The sequence below is a fragment of the Apteryx rowi genome, unplaced genomic scaffold, assembly GCF_003343035.1.
Source record: "Apteryx rowi isolate R43461 unplaced genomic scaffold, aptRow1 scaffold_489, whole genome shotgun sequence".
Classification (NCBI taxonomy): Eukaryota; Metazoa; Chordata; class Aves; order Apterygiformes; family Apterygidae; genus Apteryx; species Apteryx rowi.
Window position 1 is genome coordinate 69,421 of NW_020450748.1, and position 18,267 is coordinate 87,687.

Sequence of the window (18,267 nt, forward strand, 5' to 3'; positions counted from 1 at the left end):
TTGAGTTTTATGTTCAACAGATTCACACCAGCATGTCTCCAACTGAGCAACTGCTGATCTATTACCAGATAGTCAAGTACCTTCGGATTCTAGCTTAGTTTCTGACTTCTGTTTAAGTTGCATGAGCAAGTTTATGTTCATTTCTATTTATAAAGATGTGTATGGAGTGTACTTCTTACAACTTGCGAAACATGCTTCTTTCTCCACTACTTATTCCCACCTTAGGTGGTCTCGTCTCCTGAAAAATGTAATTATAAATTGCCTGGACTTGTTAGACCCTGATCTTGCACTATGCGGGTGCCACACACTGCTTAGTCCCAGCTGAAATCTGTACATCCTTGTAGTGCAAGATTGAACCCTACAGCAAAAGAACTGGTCTTCAACATGATACTCAATGTTCAGTACGGCAATGATCTACATATTCATTAGTACTTTCTAGCTCCTCTGTAAATTGCTTAGTATCAGAACTATCACAAGTTTCAAAAGAGAAAGACCTGTCTAGTTCTTTCCTCCAAAAAGCACATTCATATCAAAATACAATACTCACTTTGAATTACAGTCTTGCAAAAATTTAGGTTTTCTGTGAGTTTTATCACTTGCACTAATTGCAAGTGTAACAGAATATATGAATTGTACAAGAATTGTTTTTTTTTTCCCTATAACCTAGAGATACTTAAAAAGAAAGCACTTTACAACGCATTGCAAGAAGTCTGATTTGGGGCTCTTCCAGTTCATTTGTAGTGTTGACTAGGAACAAAATTTCAGGATTTTTGTTCTTAGCATATGCTGCAACAGCCTCCTGCCTTGTACCAAACCCTGTATATGTTTTTGGTTTTTTTTTTCCCATTAGGCAATAGAAGCCAAGATGGACAAAGATAAAATAAGTCTTCAGAGTGTGTACTTTATTTGTCAATCCATGTTCTCTACAGGGATTCTCCTAGGTTACAGGCACAGAACTAGGAGCTAAGCTTCCTTCATCTTCTCATTTCATCACACACACTAAATTAACAGTTGTACAGCATCATGTACATATGTGACACAATATACTCCATTCATTTCATTTGTTCAACCTGACCTCCTCATATGTTGGCAGCCCTGGCTGTTAAGGAACTTAAGCCACAAGTGGTTTAGCMGTGGAAGACCTGCAAATTCTCTAAGTTGTCCCATACCAAAGCTCAGATGTTTAAAAGCAAAAAGATTAAAGTGGTATCTTTATTAACTGTCACTGTAGCCAGGATGAGTGAAAGTTTTTCCCTTAGCACCTCTGTAATAGCCTACTCGAGGAGTCACCTGACCAAAGGGAAAAAAAAAAAGTATATCTGAAGAAGCTCTTGGGCAAATTATTTTTTCATGTTCTATTTTAAAAAGGGCAAAAGGGTTCAGAAACTTAAAATGAAAGTGTTCCTGGTCTGTTTCTATACCGTTTACATATTGTGTCTGCTGCCCTGGGGTGGAATGTCATTTTTATAAGCAGAAGTCCATATTTTGAGATACAATGTCTGTCTTGCTTGATTTGGAGTGTGCTTGCTTAAAGCACAGGACTTAAAAAAAAAAATTTTTTTTATTTTTGTAAAGTTATAGAAGATATTTTTCTTCTCAACTATATGTTCCAGATTAAACTGCTGGGGAAGTTTAAGCACTTGTTAAAATATTGATTGAAATAAAAAGAGCCTAACTGAAAAATTAAGGATTCCTCTGCATATGCATAATAATTTTCTGTTCTGTTGCCTCTCCCACCTGTAAAGAATGATCCATGACTTGAAAAGCTGTATCCCTCTGTCTAGTATCTCCTCTAGTTGTGCACAGATAAGCTTACTGTATACCAGAAAACAATTTTACTTGAGAACATCTCACTAGAAACAGCTGTGATGAATACAGCAGGGATGATTCAGATTTCAGAGCGAATCTTTCGGTTGTCTGAATAAAATTAGTTGAAACGCAGGCTGGAAGCGTATGGCAAGTAATGACAGTGTTGGCTTGCAAGGGCAGTATGGTCAGAACAGCTGTAGGTCAGTACAAAGGGTGTGGTATTAACAGAAACAAAATATTTTTTTATAAAGGAATTGTAATCAAAGAAAACAGCATTATTGTTCTGTCTCACTTGTTCCAAGGGCTACAACACGGGGAAAAAGTTAGGATACTTCTCTTAAAGAGACAGAAATCTGATGAACTGAGAATAGAAAGCAAGCCACAGGATATCAAAAGCTTGCTTTTCTTCCAAGCTGTGCAGTTTCACTACTGCGTCACTTGCATACAGAAGACAGAGATGAATTGAAATCAATGAGACTTCCACTACTGACTTCAAAAGCTTGGGATTTGACCAATTTCTGAATTTTCAGAAGTGATTCAGGAGTTTTGGAAACATAACAGCAGATCCCTGAACAATGAGCTTGATTTTCAGGATGCATGCCCTAAATTACAAGACACTCTGAATGCTGTAGCCACAGCCTGTAAAGCAGCGGCTTCCCTTTCCACCCAAAGCTGTGGGTATGGATGAATTTAGGCATAAATAGATTCTACATGGCTTAATTCACCCCTTCCTGACACAAAAAGGCAGGCTAGGTAATACAAAACCAGCACCACTCACTCTGAATTTTAACATTTGATTACTTCCCGTGTTTTTTTCCTCTTATTACAAGTATTTGCCAAAAAGTTTTTCCTTCTAATCTTCTTCAGACTGTGATCACAGTGTTGATCTTTTTTATTATTTGCTGTCAGCACCAAATAATAAAGAGATGAAGAAACTGAATTTTTACTTCACTGCTGAATCAGGCAGAAAAACAGGGTTGTGAGGACTCAAACCACAAATACCTTCAAAAACTAAGGAAACAATGTTGTTGGCCTCAGCAATTATTTATTAAGCTCTCTTCTCCCTACCCATTCTTCTTGGCAATGTTGTTCCAGAGTAGAAAACTGTCTCTCAGAAGGATTTTAGCCATAGAACTACCAAGCTCTGACGACAGTAATTAATTCATAGCCAGTTTCCAGTAAAGGAAACTGCCAGTGCCTGGAAGCAGGTGGATGATACTCCCAATATCCTTCTCCCATGGGAATCACCTTTGTTCTTGTCCACTACAGTTTGAGACATTCTATTGGAAAATGAGAAATGGAACTGTACAAGACAATATTGTCTTCAAATAAATGAAGAAAGTCTACAAAATAGTTTACATTTGGAATTGCTAGGAATTAGATCATCTACATTCTAACTCTGTTGAATTCAGCAAATCTATCTACATAAAAAGCATGGGATCAGACCTACATACAGACCTTATCCAGAGGACAGAAACTTGCTAGGTAATACGTTCCTTAAGAATTTCTTTAAACAAGTTTCCAGCTAGTGAATCCGTTTTCTCTTAGCACCAAACATTAGTAGCCTGAAGACCCCAGAAGATGATCAAAACAACATATAGACATTAACTCCATTAACTGCCCTATAACATATTGCTGGAAACAACCATATCTTCCAGCAAGCAAAATAACTAGTTTCATCACTATAAGACACACATACAAATTCGAGTATTTTGCCACAAAAATGAGCTATAAATCTGAAATCTTTATCACGTGTGTGAGACTTCAACTGGTAAATTTACTGAATTAATCAGTGGATCTCGTGATATTGGCGTGCCAGGGTCTTTAAACAGCTCATTAAGGAATTTAGAATTCACTGGAGGCAGTTGGAGCTTTTTTAAAGAGTGGTTAGGGCTAAGAAGACATTGCCATCTGGTGGCGACAGCTTGCTGAACATCAATTCTCCCGTGCATTTTCTGAAGAACCAACCCACTCTCTTCTGAGAGCTAACCACCAGAATGCCCTGATTGATGGGGAAGCAGAGAGGTAAGCAATTAAAAGAAAATAATTATAAGGTGTCAAAATATTCGAGTGCAGTCACTTTTAAAGCACAATTACATAACACTGGCACAGGAGTGACAACAGCTTTTATCAGACCTGCTAATACAGTTAGGGGAGCGGGGAGGCAGGCGGGGACCAAAACCAGACAAGCTTTAAGTTTCATAGTCCCTTTATCAAGGCCAATAAGCAGAAGAAGAATTAAAGAGGCTAGACATGCTTTCTCTTGGTCTAATTACAGCAAGTATTTAAACCACTTAGGAGGGCAAGTTAACAACAGTGGAGCAGAGGAGTGTCAGCAAGGTAAGAAGGTGACACCATCACCTCTTATGGAAGAGGAAGAAAAAGGTCATTGGAGCCTTTGTAACTGGGCAAATTAACAGCAAAACTGTACTGGCCCTTAAACCAGAGTCTCTGCTGAGTCCATGGCTTTAGCATACAGAAATTAAAACATACATCTTTCAAAGATACAAGTTTTCCCTGGGGGTCAACTGAACACTAAAACTGCATTCCACAAGGTGATCTCTCCTTACCAGGAGAGTACACCATCCATGGGATTGGTAGTGATAAAGAAATAACAAGAATTACATTCAAAAGAACTCTGAAGTTGCACTTCCAAAAGCTAAGAAATGCCAAAACAAAGCTTTACCCTTGCAACCTTCCCTGCGGCCCCTTCTGCATGCACAGAATCAAGACAACACTTCTCAATCCTGTACAATATATGTTTAAGGAATTCCTTCTCCCCACCCCCTAAGGAATAGTGGGGAAAAGATTGTTTGCATGTTCTAAGCTGTATGAACCATTTTTGTAATATATATATATTAGACTTGATATCAAGTCTAAATTGTATATACAAATGCACAATGGAAAAAGCAGTGAGATATATATATATACACACACATACATCTCATATATGAAAAGACACTTCATTCATGGTATTACCAAAAATTTAAATAAATTCACAAAACAACTAAAACTGTGCTAAGAGCCACACAAACTGTCAAATACACTATATATGCTAAAAGTATTACTAAGTTTTGACAGATATTCCATACCATTTTAAATCTTGGACTATTGTTGACTCACTCTACTTACAAAAGCAAATGCTTTAATTTCTGTGATTCCAAATAGGACTAGCAGAACCATAAACATATAGCTCCATGAAAGGGGAGCATACAGGACTTAGTGAACACCAGGCACTGGATTGGAAAGAATTTCCTATAAAAATAGCTTAATTTCTCCATAACTAAAAGTGTTTTTGCACTGACAAATGAGATATTAGCACTTCACAAAAGCAGCAGCAAACACTTCTGAACATTGGAAATCCACCTAGTTTCACTCTCTAGTTTAAGCCTCCAGTTTCTGGTTGTGCAGGTCTCAACCTAGCACTTGCAGAGGCTGAGAGCACATTCTGGAGGACATTTTGGACAAGTAGGCTCCCATTTGGTGAGAATGAAGGAAATATTTCTGTAGCCAGTCACTCTAAAAATTAGCAATTTTAAAGTTGCTCAGAAGTTAGAGATGACAGAAACAGTTAAAGGAGAAAATGGATTAGTAGCAACAACTGAAGCAGTTACAGATGTATGATACAATGTAAATCAGATGGTAACCGAGTCCACTGTAATCACCAGTTTACACATGAACATATAGACACCCCAGAAAGATTTGTGTACACATACGTAAATATACATGTACACAAACAGACATAAAGGAAATAGCCCAACCCTGTTCTTATGCCTGCACAGCAGGGGAATTAACATTTGTGTGGGTCACCTAACATGCTGCATTGCATGCACAAGGTGTTGTTCTTTGGCACAGAAGAATTTGGGTCCTGTGTTGTTCTTTTTTCACTGCACTCACATAACAGTACTGAGGAAGGTCAAGAGGCCCCTGTTCGTGCATTGTTGGTTATGTGGCTGAATGCGCTTACTTTTGGCCAGCTGCTTCATTTCTACACTTTTAGTTCCACAAATGCAACACTGACACAGCTCTAAAAAAGACCCATAAACCACAACTAGCTTTTCATCAAAACACTGATCACACCTACTCTGAACATCAAATTCATTCTCTCATCCATCAACAATCATAAAATCATTATTTCCAAAGTGTCTGAGCAGAGCAGGCTGGAGTAGTGAAGATTTAGGCACATAGGACTGTACTTTCTTCCAAGTTTCAGCACTTCTCACCCCATCATTTCTATGATTTTGGCTCAGCGCTACAGAAACTGCCACGTTCCAGGTCATATCAGAAATTCATTCTAGTAATCTGAATGTGTTACCCAGAGAGCTGAACGACCAGTAGCTTAGCCTCCTTCCTGCCCCCAGGTAAAATGTTTGAACTGCTTGGCGAGTACATGAGCATTAACAGGCCAAACAGCAACAACCAGGACAGGCAGCTCTTCAGTTCGCTGTGCAGGCTTGCCCTTGATGGGAGCACCAATTTAAAGGCCTTTTATCTCAGTGCTAATTTTCCTGTAATTGGAGGTAGTTGGTATCTGTGAAACATCAACACTTCTATCAAATGTGGTTTAAATTAGATTTCAAATTCACATGGGGAGAAGCAGCACAAAGATGCTGCAATCGAATAAACCTTGTCTCTTTAAGAAATAAGTTTTTCCACAAACACACTGACCTTCCTTTGCCAGTGTAATCTGGTTCCTGTGGAGGCAGGACAAAGATAATTTCATCTAATCAGAAAAACAATCTGTTCTGATTTTCTCAAAGCTGAGACATGCAATAGAAGGCCTAAGGGCTAAAGTATTTCAAGGTATTATGGAAGAAACTGAAGCGTGAAAGTAGTGCCATGAAGTTGGCTGCATCAGAGATCTAAGGTTAGGCAATCACGGGCATGAGTAAAGTGACAATCTTTCTCCAGGAGCTCTCCTTTTTAAGTTTTAGGCCCTTGGGATGGAGGGAAGTCTTTGTTCCTGAAGAAAGCCACAGGAGTTTCTAACACGTGTTTAGGGAGAAGGCAGTACGTGCAAACCTAATTCCCCAACTTCCCTGAGAAAACAAAGCCATCAACAAAGCCAATTCTGAAGTCATCTACTACCAACCTCACTTTTCTCATGACTGCCTCTTCCTACCTTACTCCTTTTTCTTCACTTGACAGCAACCACTTTATAGCTCTCACTTGAAATGTGGGGCAGGTGGCTCATTTTCACCCTGAGGTGATTAAGAAGGCAATCAAGGAAAATTAGCCATGGCATGAGCTTCCAATTTCTGAAAAGTACTCACTTTCTTCATTATCAAAGCTGCACTCTTAAGTACTTCTGATTAGAGCAGAGAGCTGTCTCTGCATTTGACGTAGGGCTCAAGTTTTGTTTTCTGTAGACTTTCCTCCTAAGCCTTTCAAAAAAAAAAAAGTTCTATAAATTAGACTGTCCTAGAGAATGACTTAAACCAAGGCCTCTCAACCATTAAAAACACAGCAGCAATTTTATAATCAAGATAATTATTAGTCTCATTATCAACATGCTTCAAACCAGCCCTTATGCCAGTGCAGCCAGGTAATGCAGCTTGAAAAGCAGTAGTAACAGCAAAGGGTTTACTAATTTCAAGTGAAAAGACATCAGTGGATTTAGTTTCCCTAAGAGTCTACTGTTGCTGGAGTGCCTTTGCTTGCAAGAGACAAACATACTTAGGTTTCAAGAAGTACTTGGCACTTTTTAGGAAGTACCTCAGAAAATCGAAGTGTAGCTGTATTATCTGTATTTGGACTAAAATTAGCCAATGGAAAAATATTTTGCCTCTCCCATAGGTACAGCAACATATAACATGGCTAACAGTAGCCATATAGATTTAGGACTGTTTTTCTTGCACTTGAATGTACAAACAACACTGGATCCACAGATTTTTTTCTGCTACATAGAAACATTTTTATGTTCTAATACTGAAAGTGCAACATACCCAAATGCACAGCTTTTTTTTTTTGGGGGGGGGGGGCTGCTGTCATTAGTAGAGGTCAGTCTATAATCCCAGTCAGCCTTTCATACTTCTGACATTTCAGTCACATTTTCTGCCTGTTTAAAACACAGCTCCAGAAAGGAAACAGCTAAGTCCTTGACAAGGTGCTTTAAAAGCTTATCAAAGATTTCCAAGCAACATGAAGCAGCATTTTGAAAACCCAACAAAAAAATATATATATATTTGGGCATGGACCAAGGCAGGCTTGATAAGCAGCAGGATGGAACGTGTGCTAGAAAACAGGGGCTTGTGACTGAAACATCCCTTCCCAACCATTCGCCTTAATGCTTGTGCCTCAGTTTCCCCATCTGTAAAACCAGGATAAACCATTCTTACAAGGGAGACTGAGAAACTCATGAAGATTGCTATTTAATTATTATCCACTCTGAAAACAGCCTAGACTGATCACCACTGACAACCTCTCTGAATTCACCTATGCACTTGGGCCTACATCAGCATTAGTAGAAATATAAACTTTCAAGAGCATCTTGAAACAGTTATTCCCAGACTATAGCAGTAATTTTTTAAAGCAGAACTGCGATGATAAACAGACCAAAATTTTTTTAAAAAAATTAATGCTTTTTTAATATACAAGTTTAAAAGGTAAGAATTATTTCAATCATCTTTCAATTAATTTTTATCCATTAATTTCAAGTGTCTGAGCTCAGACTCCTTAGCTACAATAATAGCTGTCTCATGCACTCCTGTTTGGATACCTTACCAGCCTTTACAGCTTTTTTTAAAGAAAAAGGAGGGAAGGAGCAACATTCTACATTGCAAGCAACAGGGATTCAGTACCCTGCTGGCAGTTTTATCACTGTTACACAGACTGGCACCAGAGTTTAAATAAATTGATACTTTAGACAGTTGGAGATGCTTAGATCACAAACGTGGATTGAGCTAAAAGCAAATCTAATACCCCCTACCAACTATTTTTCACCCATATCAGTTCCCAGATCCAGCTGACTATGCAGACACATAAGTCCTTGACCCAAGCAAAAGAGGAAGAGACACTGACTGCTTCTTTGGATGGCGGTACCAGCTTAAAGCACAGAAATTGTACCTTCCAATCTGACAGCAATGAGAAAGACAGATAAAAAAATCAATTTTTTGTTTTTGTGCAAGACATTTCTACCTAACTACTTCTGATGTAAAAGGCATATGTATGAAGACAACACTAGCACTACCTCTGCTTATGCAGCCCTGACAGTATCAGCAATTTTTCTTAAAACATTTGCACCCTATAAACAAAAGGCGGGGGGAGGGGGGAGGCAAAAACAAAACAAAACAACAGAACCCCTGATTATTGTTTGGTTACACTGTTCAAGTGCCTCTGAAAAATAAAGAAGGAAATAATTAAATATGAGAGATTTCTTTATGTCATTAGTTCTCAGTCCTTCCTACAGCAACTCAAGCACTTGTGAAAACTGACTCCTGTATTCAGCCTCCCCCTCCTGGCCAACATTTAGATGTGCCACCAGACTAAAGCAGCCACAGAATATCAAGGTCAGCAAACAGGGACTCTCTAGTGTTACACAAGGATTTGTGCTCCAGGACACACCCCGCAAAGTCATTCAATGGGAACCGGCGTAGAAAGCAAAGCAGTGAGGTGTACTGTTCACAGCAACGTGGCTAGAAAGCAGAGATGCAGTATTTTATCCCAGCTGTAAACACAAAGAGCAGCGCTTTTCCATATTATAGTAAATGTTTATTATGACTGTTCTGTAGCCCAGTAGATCTCATTTTGTCTTTTACCACAGGCTGACCCAAGTGTTTGCCCTGACAAGTCTGTTGAGGCATCAACACCTAGGGACTCCAAACAGGAAAAAGAAAACTCCCTTTGCCACGATGAGTATATAAATCTGACCAGCCATCAGCATCCTCAGTGTTGTGCGGATTCAGGCACCTGCTCTTCATTCAAACACTGAATCTTCATCCAATCCAGCTTTATATTTACAAGCAGTAGCTAAAACCAGGGCAGTATATAGCCTGTAAAGGAAACTAGATACACCTCTTCAATATTAGTAAAGTCTATGCAATGTATATTCAGGGATAAGTTTCAAAATAAAAAGGACACTACTACATTTTTAATTGTTTATTAACACTTCAGCTTTTAATATCTTCGAAGAAGGCCTGAAAAATAAGTTTTGCTTATTGACTTTGTCTTTTCCCCTTTGGCAAAAAGTCCCCCTTCCACCTCGTCCCTCCACCCCCTCTCCTCCCAAGAGGATAATGAAGTTTCAAGCTAGTGTTTGTTATTTTCTGATACGTAAATCAGCTTCAATCATAGCAGCGGAAACATGCAAGCCTGCACAATAGTGTCTGTCAACAGCTTTTAGAGAATCAGCAGAAATGCACAAATAGTTTGTGCAAATACATTTTTTTTTAAATGTACTTGATATAATTTTCTCAAGTGGGTTAAATTTGGTGGCCAGAATTACTACAGAAGCTATATTTTCTACTTAACAAGGGTTTTTTCCCTAAACCATTATACAATCTTTTTAAAAGTGCTATATTCATAAAACTTTAAAATACTACTTTGATACTGTATACTTGTTCCACCTTGCCCTTTTGAGAAATCAGGGAAGCAACCTCTGATGCATATTAAACTAAAGTTGCGCATTTAGCCTCACATGACTTTATAGGCATCGTCATTTGATCATATCACTAGGAGCAGAGAAGACTATTTCCCCATGCTTACATACACAAGTAAGCAGGCAGACAAAGCAAGAAGGTCTAACCATTTCAGGAACAGAGACAAACAATTTAATCCATATTACATAATTCACTGAATACAGTTGATCTCATCCAAAGTCACTCCTGAGAGCAAAATAGTTTTAGCATTACATTTTATATACAGCTAATGAAGGGATTACTGGAAACCCACACAGTCTCCTTATACCATTAATAAGCACTCTGCACACTTTCATTTTGAAGACATTACACCAACCATGACCGAGTTTTACCACCACCTGTTTTGTATTTATTAAAAAAAATATTTTAACCTGATTTTATCATTATTTTTTACTTTATTACTGGTGGGCCTTCGCAGTACTGCTGCCAGACATCAAACCTGAGTTGGCTGCATTGATAAATGACTCCTATTTCCTGCTCGCAGGTCCTGAAAGTGCTAGCTACCCTTGAAAACCTCTACAGCAAGATCTCTGTACACTCTAAGATCTTCCTAGTTGTTTATTTCCGCCCTTCAAGGAAGGGATGACTGCCCTGTCTGAAGCTGCGCCCTATTGCCCTCATCATTTTCCATGCAATCAGTTTGGAACAGGCTATGGAGTTTGACGTGTCAATGTTCTGTTAGAGATAAAACTGGAGAATTACACCATTCTGAACCAGTGGAATCAAAATAATCAAGACCTTAGCATAGTTCTTCCAGTCACTGGAGTGAAAGGAGACTTGAAGGCAGACACTGGAACATATAACTGGAAACATCTGTACTTGCGTGCTTAAGGGAAAAGATAAGCAGTATTTGTATTTTCTTCATCATTTTCCTTGCATATATGCAAGATTTTATAAAAATATCAGACAGCAATGACAGTACATGATGTAATCATAGGGTTTTGGTTTTTTTAAGAAAAAAAAAGCACTAGAAATCAAAGGCAACCAAGATAATGTAATTCTTCTCTAGAACATTTTTCTCAACTATATAACGTGTGCATATACCAAGGTCTAACACACTTAGCTGCACCACATCAAGTCAAGATGTCCAAGAGCATATACAATTTTGCTTACAGGAGTATATCTCTTCCATAATTTTTCAGTTTATCAGTAATTCCCTAATTGGATTATGCTTAGTCAGAAGCACAGATAATATTTTGTTCCAATATTACTGTTGTTTTTTATGACAYATTCAGAGATGACGCAAGACATAAGATTAAGTGCAGGGAAGCATTTCAGACCCAAAAATGCATTCTTTAAAACTTAGATATACATGGTTAATGTAGGTAGATCTGCCAGAAGTTGCATAAAATTTACTTTCCTTTTCCAAAGGTGAGCAACTAAGGCTCACTCAGTAAATATCAACTCTTCTGCACCAAGGAATTCATTATGGATGTCTGAATCATTCAAATGGTGTTTCTGAATATCTGCTAAAATGGAATTACAAACTGAGTATGTTAGCATTCTTGAATTAAGTAATCTTATGAAATCAAAGGATAACAATGTTGATGCCTAGAAGACACCCAAAAGACCCAAAGATGGAACAGAAGGTCGATTATTACACTCCTGCACAATCCAAGAAAACTGTTAGTATACTAAAAACACTTATTTCTGCTATTTATACCTGCTGGATATCCAAATTATTCTGTCCCAAAACAAGTTGGATAATTATCTTCTCTGTAGCTGAAAGCAGCCAGAAAACAATTCACTTCTTAAACAAACAGAATGGAAACCCTTATTAATTTTTTCAAGCTTCAATTACAACAGTCTAAGCCAGAGACTTATGCAAACAAGTTTTAAAATAGCCATTTGTTACAAGTAGCAAATTACCATGAACAACAAACTTGTTAGGAATCCCTTCTAAAAGTACGACACACACAAACAGGCTACCCAGCAGAAAATCTGTTAACAATTTTATTTCTTTTGTAATGTTAAATATTATGGGACAGGATTGTAAGGATGAAAAACTCTCAACAATGCCTCACAAGGGATAAGAAAGAAATTCTGCCATGATATTAGCAAAGTAAGGTAAGGAGAAAATTTACACAGAAAGAGGCACCATTTCCCTCAGAATACCTCTTGTCATATTCCTGAATGAGTGGGATTAGCAATCTAATAAGTCATTTTTCCAAGAGGTAACAGCAACAGATAAAATTTTAAAGGATTATTAAAATAACATTTACAAGACTGAACAATTTTTGAACTCTTATTAAAACCACAGAAAGAAAGAACAATTCTTTATTTATGAATTTTCATAAAGGACTGAATGTGCAACTGACATCTGCTATTGATGATTTAATGTACAATTTTGTCCAGTAGCCGAACAGTTTGTCTTTTTAAATCATGTTTTCTAACCGTGCGAGATCATTAAAGGCAAAGCCTGTTATGATGCTGTACACAAAAATGGTCACTTGGGCCATACTACCAATGAAGTGGTAGGTAAACAAATCTTTTTCTGGCCAAGGGAAAAAAAAAAAGAAAAAAAGAGAAGAAAAGAAGCTGCATTTTGCATGCTTCTCTCACTCATTCTTTCTACAAGATGAATTTCCCTAGAAAGAATCCAATGAAAATGGCTGCAATTACAACAAGAAGTGAAGGAAGAGAATTAGAGCCATTATCTCTGAGGGCCAAGGCTGTGGGTGTTCCAGATTTATCCGAGTGTGCTACCTTTCTGAGCCTCAAGCCTTCATCCTGAGGGGAAAAAAACAAACATACATGCAAAATATTTATGAATGTGTCTTCTTAATAATCATGAAGATTTAACTCAAAAGCCAATTTTACTGGCAAGTATTTAATAAAGTAAAAAGGTCATTYGAAAAACAACACTGTACTACACCAAAATCCAAAATAAACGTGAAGCTTGCAAACTATAACATCTCAAATGAGAAGATAATCCACCTGTGTATCTCCTTCCTTCTGGAGAAGAAAGATTCTGGAATTCTTACTGGGCACAATGAAGATTCTTGCTTTCACTTACACAGTAAGAATTAAATAACAGTAATTCCTTATCAGTAATTTTGTACTGTATTTCTCCAAATGTTTCAGTGTCACCAGAATTACAGGTAAGGAGACAGCATTATTTCAGGATTCTTTAAAAGGCTTTGATGGCCATTGAAATTTTCAGATATCCAACAATAAATACACAAAAAACTCAAAAAGTCAAATATTGACTAGTTACGGGTTACTGAAATGGCACTACTATATAAAGTTACTGGAAAGTAATATATTGTTTGTTTACTACCTCTGGCCATTCATTTATTCTTGTTCACTAACATTTTATGATACACAGGGTTACTGCTTTCATTCTCACTTACTCATTTTTAAGAATGAATAATAATGCACTTTTATACAAAGTTACAAATTAAGTCTGAAGTAGAGAGACCCAAAGTAACTGAGACCACCTTAAAAGGGAGTATCTTTATTGCTTTTTGTTTAAGAAGAAAATGGTGTAGCTTCAGTACCTCACCCATAACAATGACAAGATCTCAATCATGAGGAATGGAAAATATATTTTAAATGTTAATTTTACTTGCACATATTCCTGCATCAGGAATCACTAATTCTTAGATCAGTTTATAAACATAACTTTTAGAAATAAACTTAGTTACATGTTCAACTGCAGAAAGACTGCACAAGAGAAGGAAGAATAATGCAGCTAATAAAGGTAAGAAGATACACTACTCTACTTGCTCCAACCAGTAAGAGTGGACCCTCTTCAATATAAACACGGAAGCAGAACTTACTCTCAGGTGCCGATTTTCGTCTGACAGCTTCATAACTTCTGCCTGAAGTCTTTTGCACTCCTCCACTAGCTTCCTTGATTCAGTATCATTAAGTGAAACCCTATGTGGTTTTGGCATCAGTCCATCCTGTTTAGATGTATTTTGACATTCTAGTAACTATACCTACTTTCTGGAATACACTTTCTTAACTTCTGGGGTGAAATGCCTTTATCAGCTTAATCATAAACCAGACCTTCCAACCAGTAAGAGTGGACCCTCTTCAATATAAACACAGAAGCAGAACTTACTCTCAGGTGCCGATTTTCATCCGACAGCTTCATAACTTCTGCTTGAAGTCTTTTGCACTCCTCCACTAGCTTCCTTGTTTCAGTATCATTAAGTGAAACACTATGTGGTTTTGGCATTGGTCCATCCTGTTTAGATGTATTCAGTACCGGGGCAGATTTGCTTGCATCTATATCATTCTACAAATATTAAGAATGGCTTGAGAATTTTACTTACCTAGAGAAAAATTATTCACAGCTTAAAACTGAAACAATCCAGCTACTAATATAGTTCAACGAAGTTTATATTTACAGTAATCCAATCAAAGACTTGTTACAAGTTCAATTCTGATTAGCACAAATATTAAGAAGCAAGAGAATATTGCACTCTTCACATTCTGTACTAAATGCCACTGAGACAAAATGCCACCGAGACAAAAAGGAATATTTAAGTTTGTTAACACTGACCCCAGTAGGCACCCAAAAGAAAGCATACGCAAAACACACAATAAATACATAAAATAGCATTTGAACTTGGGAAAAAAAATAAGGGAAGCAAATAGTGCAATAGTAAAAACAGATCAAAATAAAAAAGTAAACAAAAGTTATTACAAACTAATTTGTTTTAACTGTGACTAATTAGTTACAAACTAATATAAAGTATGTATGGAGAAAATATTTTGCACTTAGAGCATTTCATACTAAAGGACAACAAAGCATTGCACAAATATGGACTTTAAGCCTCACAGCACTTCTGAAACACGTTACTAATTTTGAATACAAGTGAAGAGTCACACAAAGGCTATGAGAAAGCTATAAATAAAATTAAGGGTCTAGTTCCTGCAACTCTGCTCAAAGTATACAATTATCTTCAGCAGACGTTAAAAATCCAGTGGATTCAACTGTCACCATTTATAAAAACACAGCATTCATATGGCAACACTCTCATATTAGAGACTCTAGCCTCTGTATTCTTGCTTGATTTGCTACCCAGCTATGTCATTTAGACGATGACTACATTGCATCCTTCAGAACATCAGGTAAGTAGCCCAAGGGAAGTATTAAATGTAACAGAGAACCTATTAAAAGCTAACATATCTATGTAATAACAAAACAACTAAATAAAGATTTTGATTTGCAAGAATTTCATCAGTTCCTACACAAGCAACGGTGGTTTGGTCTACTGCATCTGCCTGCATTTTACATCTTTCACAATACAACCAAAGATAGCCTAAGAGCCAAATCCTGCTACATTACACAGGTAATCCTAAAGTGATTTAAAAACAAACAAACAAACAAAAAACCCAACATACTTACTCATGAGTAAGCAGAGCACAATTTGATTCTTTTTTGATGGTTCGCTAGCTAAACAGGATTCCTCTAGTAATACTGAAACCTCACTGGAGTACTAAGACTTATCTCCCTGGAACAAACCTGCTTCTTTTGCTGTCTGACCTCACTGACTGGTTCCTTCATGTCAATCTTCTGGCTAGGATTGGCAGGCATCCGAAGAAAGTTGTTGCTGACTGGAGTGAAATACTTGTGTCCTGGTGTAGGTATATCCTGAGGTGGCAGGTGAGCCTTACTCTCAGGATCTGGCTGATTTCTTTTTGTAAGGTTTAAGGGAGCAACTAAATCAACTGCTAAAGGATTAGGTTCTGCAACCCCGCACTGCTACTTAGAAAAATATAAATATTATAGACAGGCAATAATATGAAGGTATCACATTCACAAAAGTACAAAAGGTGTTAGTTTTGTACAGAGCATTACATTTTACTGACTACATTCTAGTATAAAATTAAAAGCAATACAATTCTTCTAATATCTATGATGTAATTTAATAACATGGTAATAAACACAGAAAAAAAGCCAACTAAGTACCTTCATAATAAATGTTTAGCCTTTACAGTTTTAGCATTTAACACATATATAGGCAGCTGACAGCTGAATAAAAGCCTGCATCTCTTAAGTCACCATTTATAAAATAATTACATCATCATACTGACATCTGGTCTAAAAAATACCCTTACATTACACTCAAAAAGGTGTATTAAAAGAATGGTTACAAAGACAACCACTGACCAGCTAGCAGCCTTCATTCAGATCCTTTATGCATGTAAATAATGATACAGTCTTTACATGCATGGATTCATGCTACTTTACCACATACCCTACAGATTTCTTTTTTAATGCTGTCCAGCTTATAAAATAAAGTCAAGGCCATGGAGCGAGTAAGGCTGTTTACAGAAATCCTGCTTCAGCACTTTAATTCACAATGCTAAAAGCAGCACCAAAAAAACAAAAAACAAAAAACAGAATTTACAGTATTAGGATCCTATAAATCAAAATTTAGAGTTATCAGGGTAACAAAATGTCGATGTGTAAAATGTTGGCACATTCTTCAAAACTTGTAGGTAACTGACAATTAAATATTATTCCAACTATCAGGCAATACAAAATAGACTTCAGTCTCACCATGAAATTATCATCTCCTACACAATTAGAATATATTGTATTTGAAGGAGCATGATGGAGATAATGGGAATTTTTTTTGTCTGATTATCCATCCTTTCTACTACCTTCAAAGATGTGTTTAGGACTCCCAAAGCATGTGCATATATATGCACACACACACATATCCCTAATCAGTACTTCCTTTTCTAATTCAGCTGAATTAGAAACAGAATTTTTAAAATTAAAAGCACTTAATACTTTAAAAAGCAAAGGATGTAATTCAGTTCTCACTGTCCACAGTAGCATGCAGTGTTGAAGATTTCTTTTTTTATCTGACAGCAATAAAATGTTTAAAACAAAGAGAAGCTACAATGGGAATTACATAATATGTAAAGGGCAACACTATAACCTGTTTGCACTGCAATGTATAACCATGCCTACAGAATGTCAGTTTTCATACTGAAATTTAATATAGCTCACTCCATACATCATTATGCATATTTACACCAGTATAATTTGGAGTTCAGTTTATCTCTAGAATTGTTGAACAGCTATTACAGGCAGTAAATAAAAACTGTATAACCACAGGATTTTTGTCAAATGTTAAGTTTGCCTTCTATTTAAGATTCATTTCATCTAACTGATTAGGACATGATTCCTTAGACAGCATGGCTAGGACTTAACTCACTGAACTTTAGTTTCCTAGATGACCCATTCCTAAAGCTGGTTTTCTAGACTCTCTTTATTAGTCAATGTAGAAAGACAACAAAAACAAATCTGGAGGTACCAATTTTAAGCATGTACCTTTGCCACATCCTACAGGTAGAGCCATCAGCTGACTACAGAGAGACAGTTGCCTAAATTCTAACATTTCATGATCAGCTAGTTAAAAATATATGGGACTAATACCATAAAACAAGTTATTATAAATCATTAAGAGCTCATTGTCAACACTGTATGAATTCACAATGTGTCATAAAGGGCTATAAGAGGCAGCCATCAAACAATGAAAGCTGGTGAGCAGATCAGGCCCCAGTGAAATTCAGAGAGAAAAAAAAAAATCCCTGAGAAGTTGTATACTGCATATCCCTCCTGTCCATTTAATTCAGTACAGATACCTACAATCCATTTAACTGTTAATGTACATAGCTTTAAAAAAAAAAAAAGACAAATTTCTGTGATACTCTAAAAAACAGTGTATCAAGTAGTTTCTTACTCTTTTCTTACTTACCAGTTTATCATTTTCGTTGGGCATTTCAAACACACATCTCAACTTGGAGTCCATTAATTCATCAGGTTTTGCCTCTTTCCACTAAGACAACA

General features: G+C 36.9%; 1 protein-coding gene across 3 annotated transcripts in view; it reads right to left on the reverse strand.

Moving 5' to 3' along the window:
- Positions 1 to 12,384: 12,384 nt before the first annotated feature.
- VAPA (VAMP associated protein A) overlaps positions 12,385 to 18,267 on the reverse strand; it is a 29,326-nt gene continuing 23,443 nt past the window's right edge. For 2 of the 3 annotated variants that reach the window (XM_026078795.1, XM_026078794.1), the window contains exons 4-7: positions 18,176 to 18,256; positions 14,515 to 14,691; positions 14,228 to 14,353; positions 12,385 to 13,175 (exon numbers count right to left, since the gene is read on the reverse strand). In XM_026078795.1, coding sequence (XP_025934580.1) covers positions 13,017 to 13,175; positions 14,228 to 14,353; positions 14,515 to 14,691; positions 18,176 to 18,256 — 543 coding nt within the window. In that variant the 3' untranslated portion in view covers positions 12,385 to 13,016. The remainder of the gene's footprint in view (positions 13,176 to 14,227; positions 14,354 to 14,514; positions 14,692 to 18,175; positions 18,257 to 18,267) is intronic. The other variant, XM_026078796.1, reaches the window with a different exon arrangement.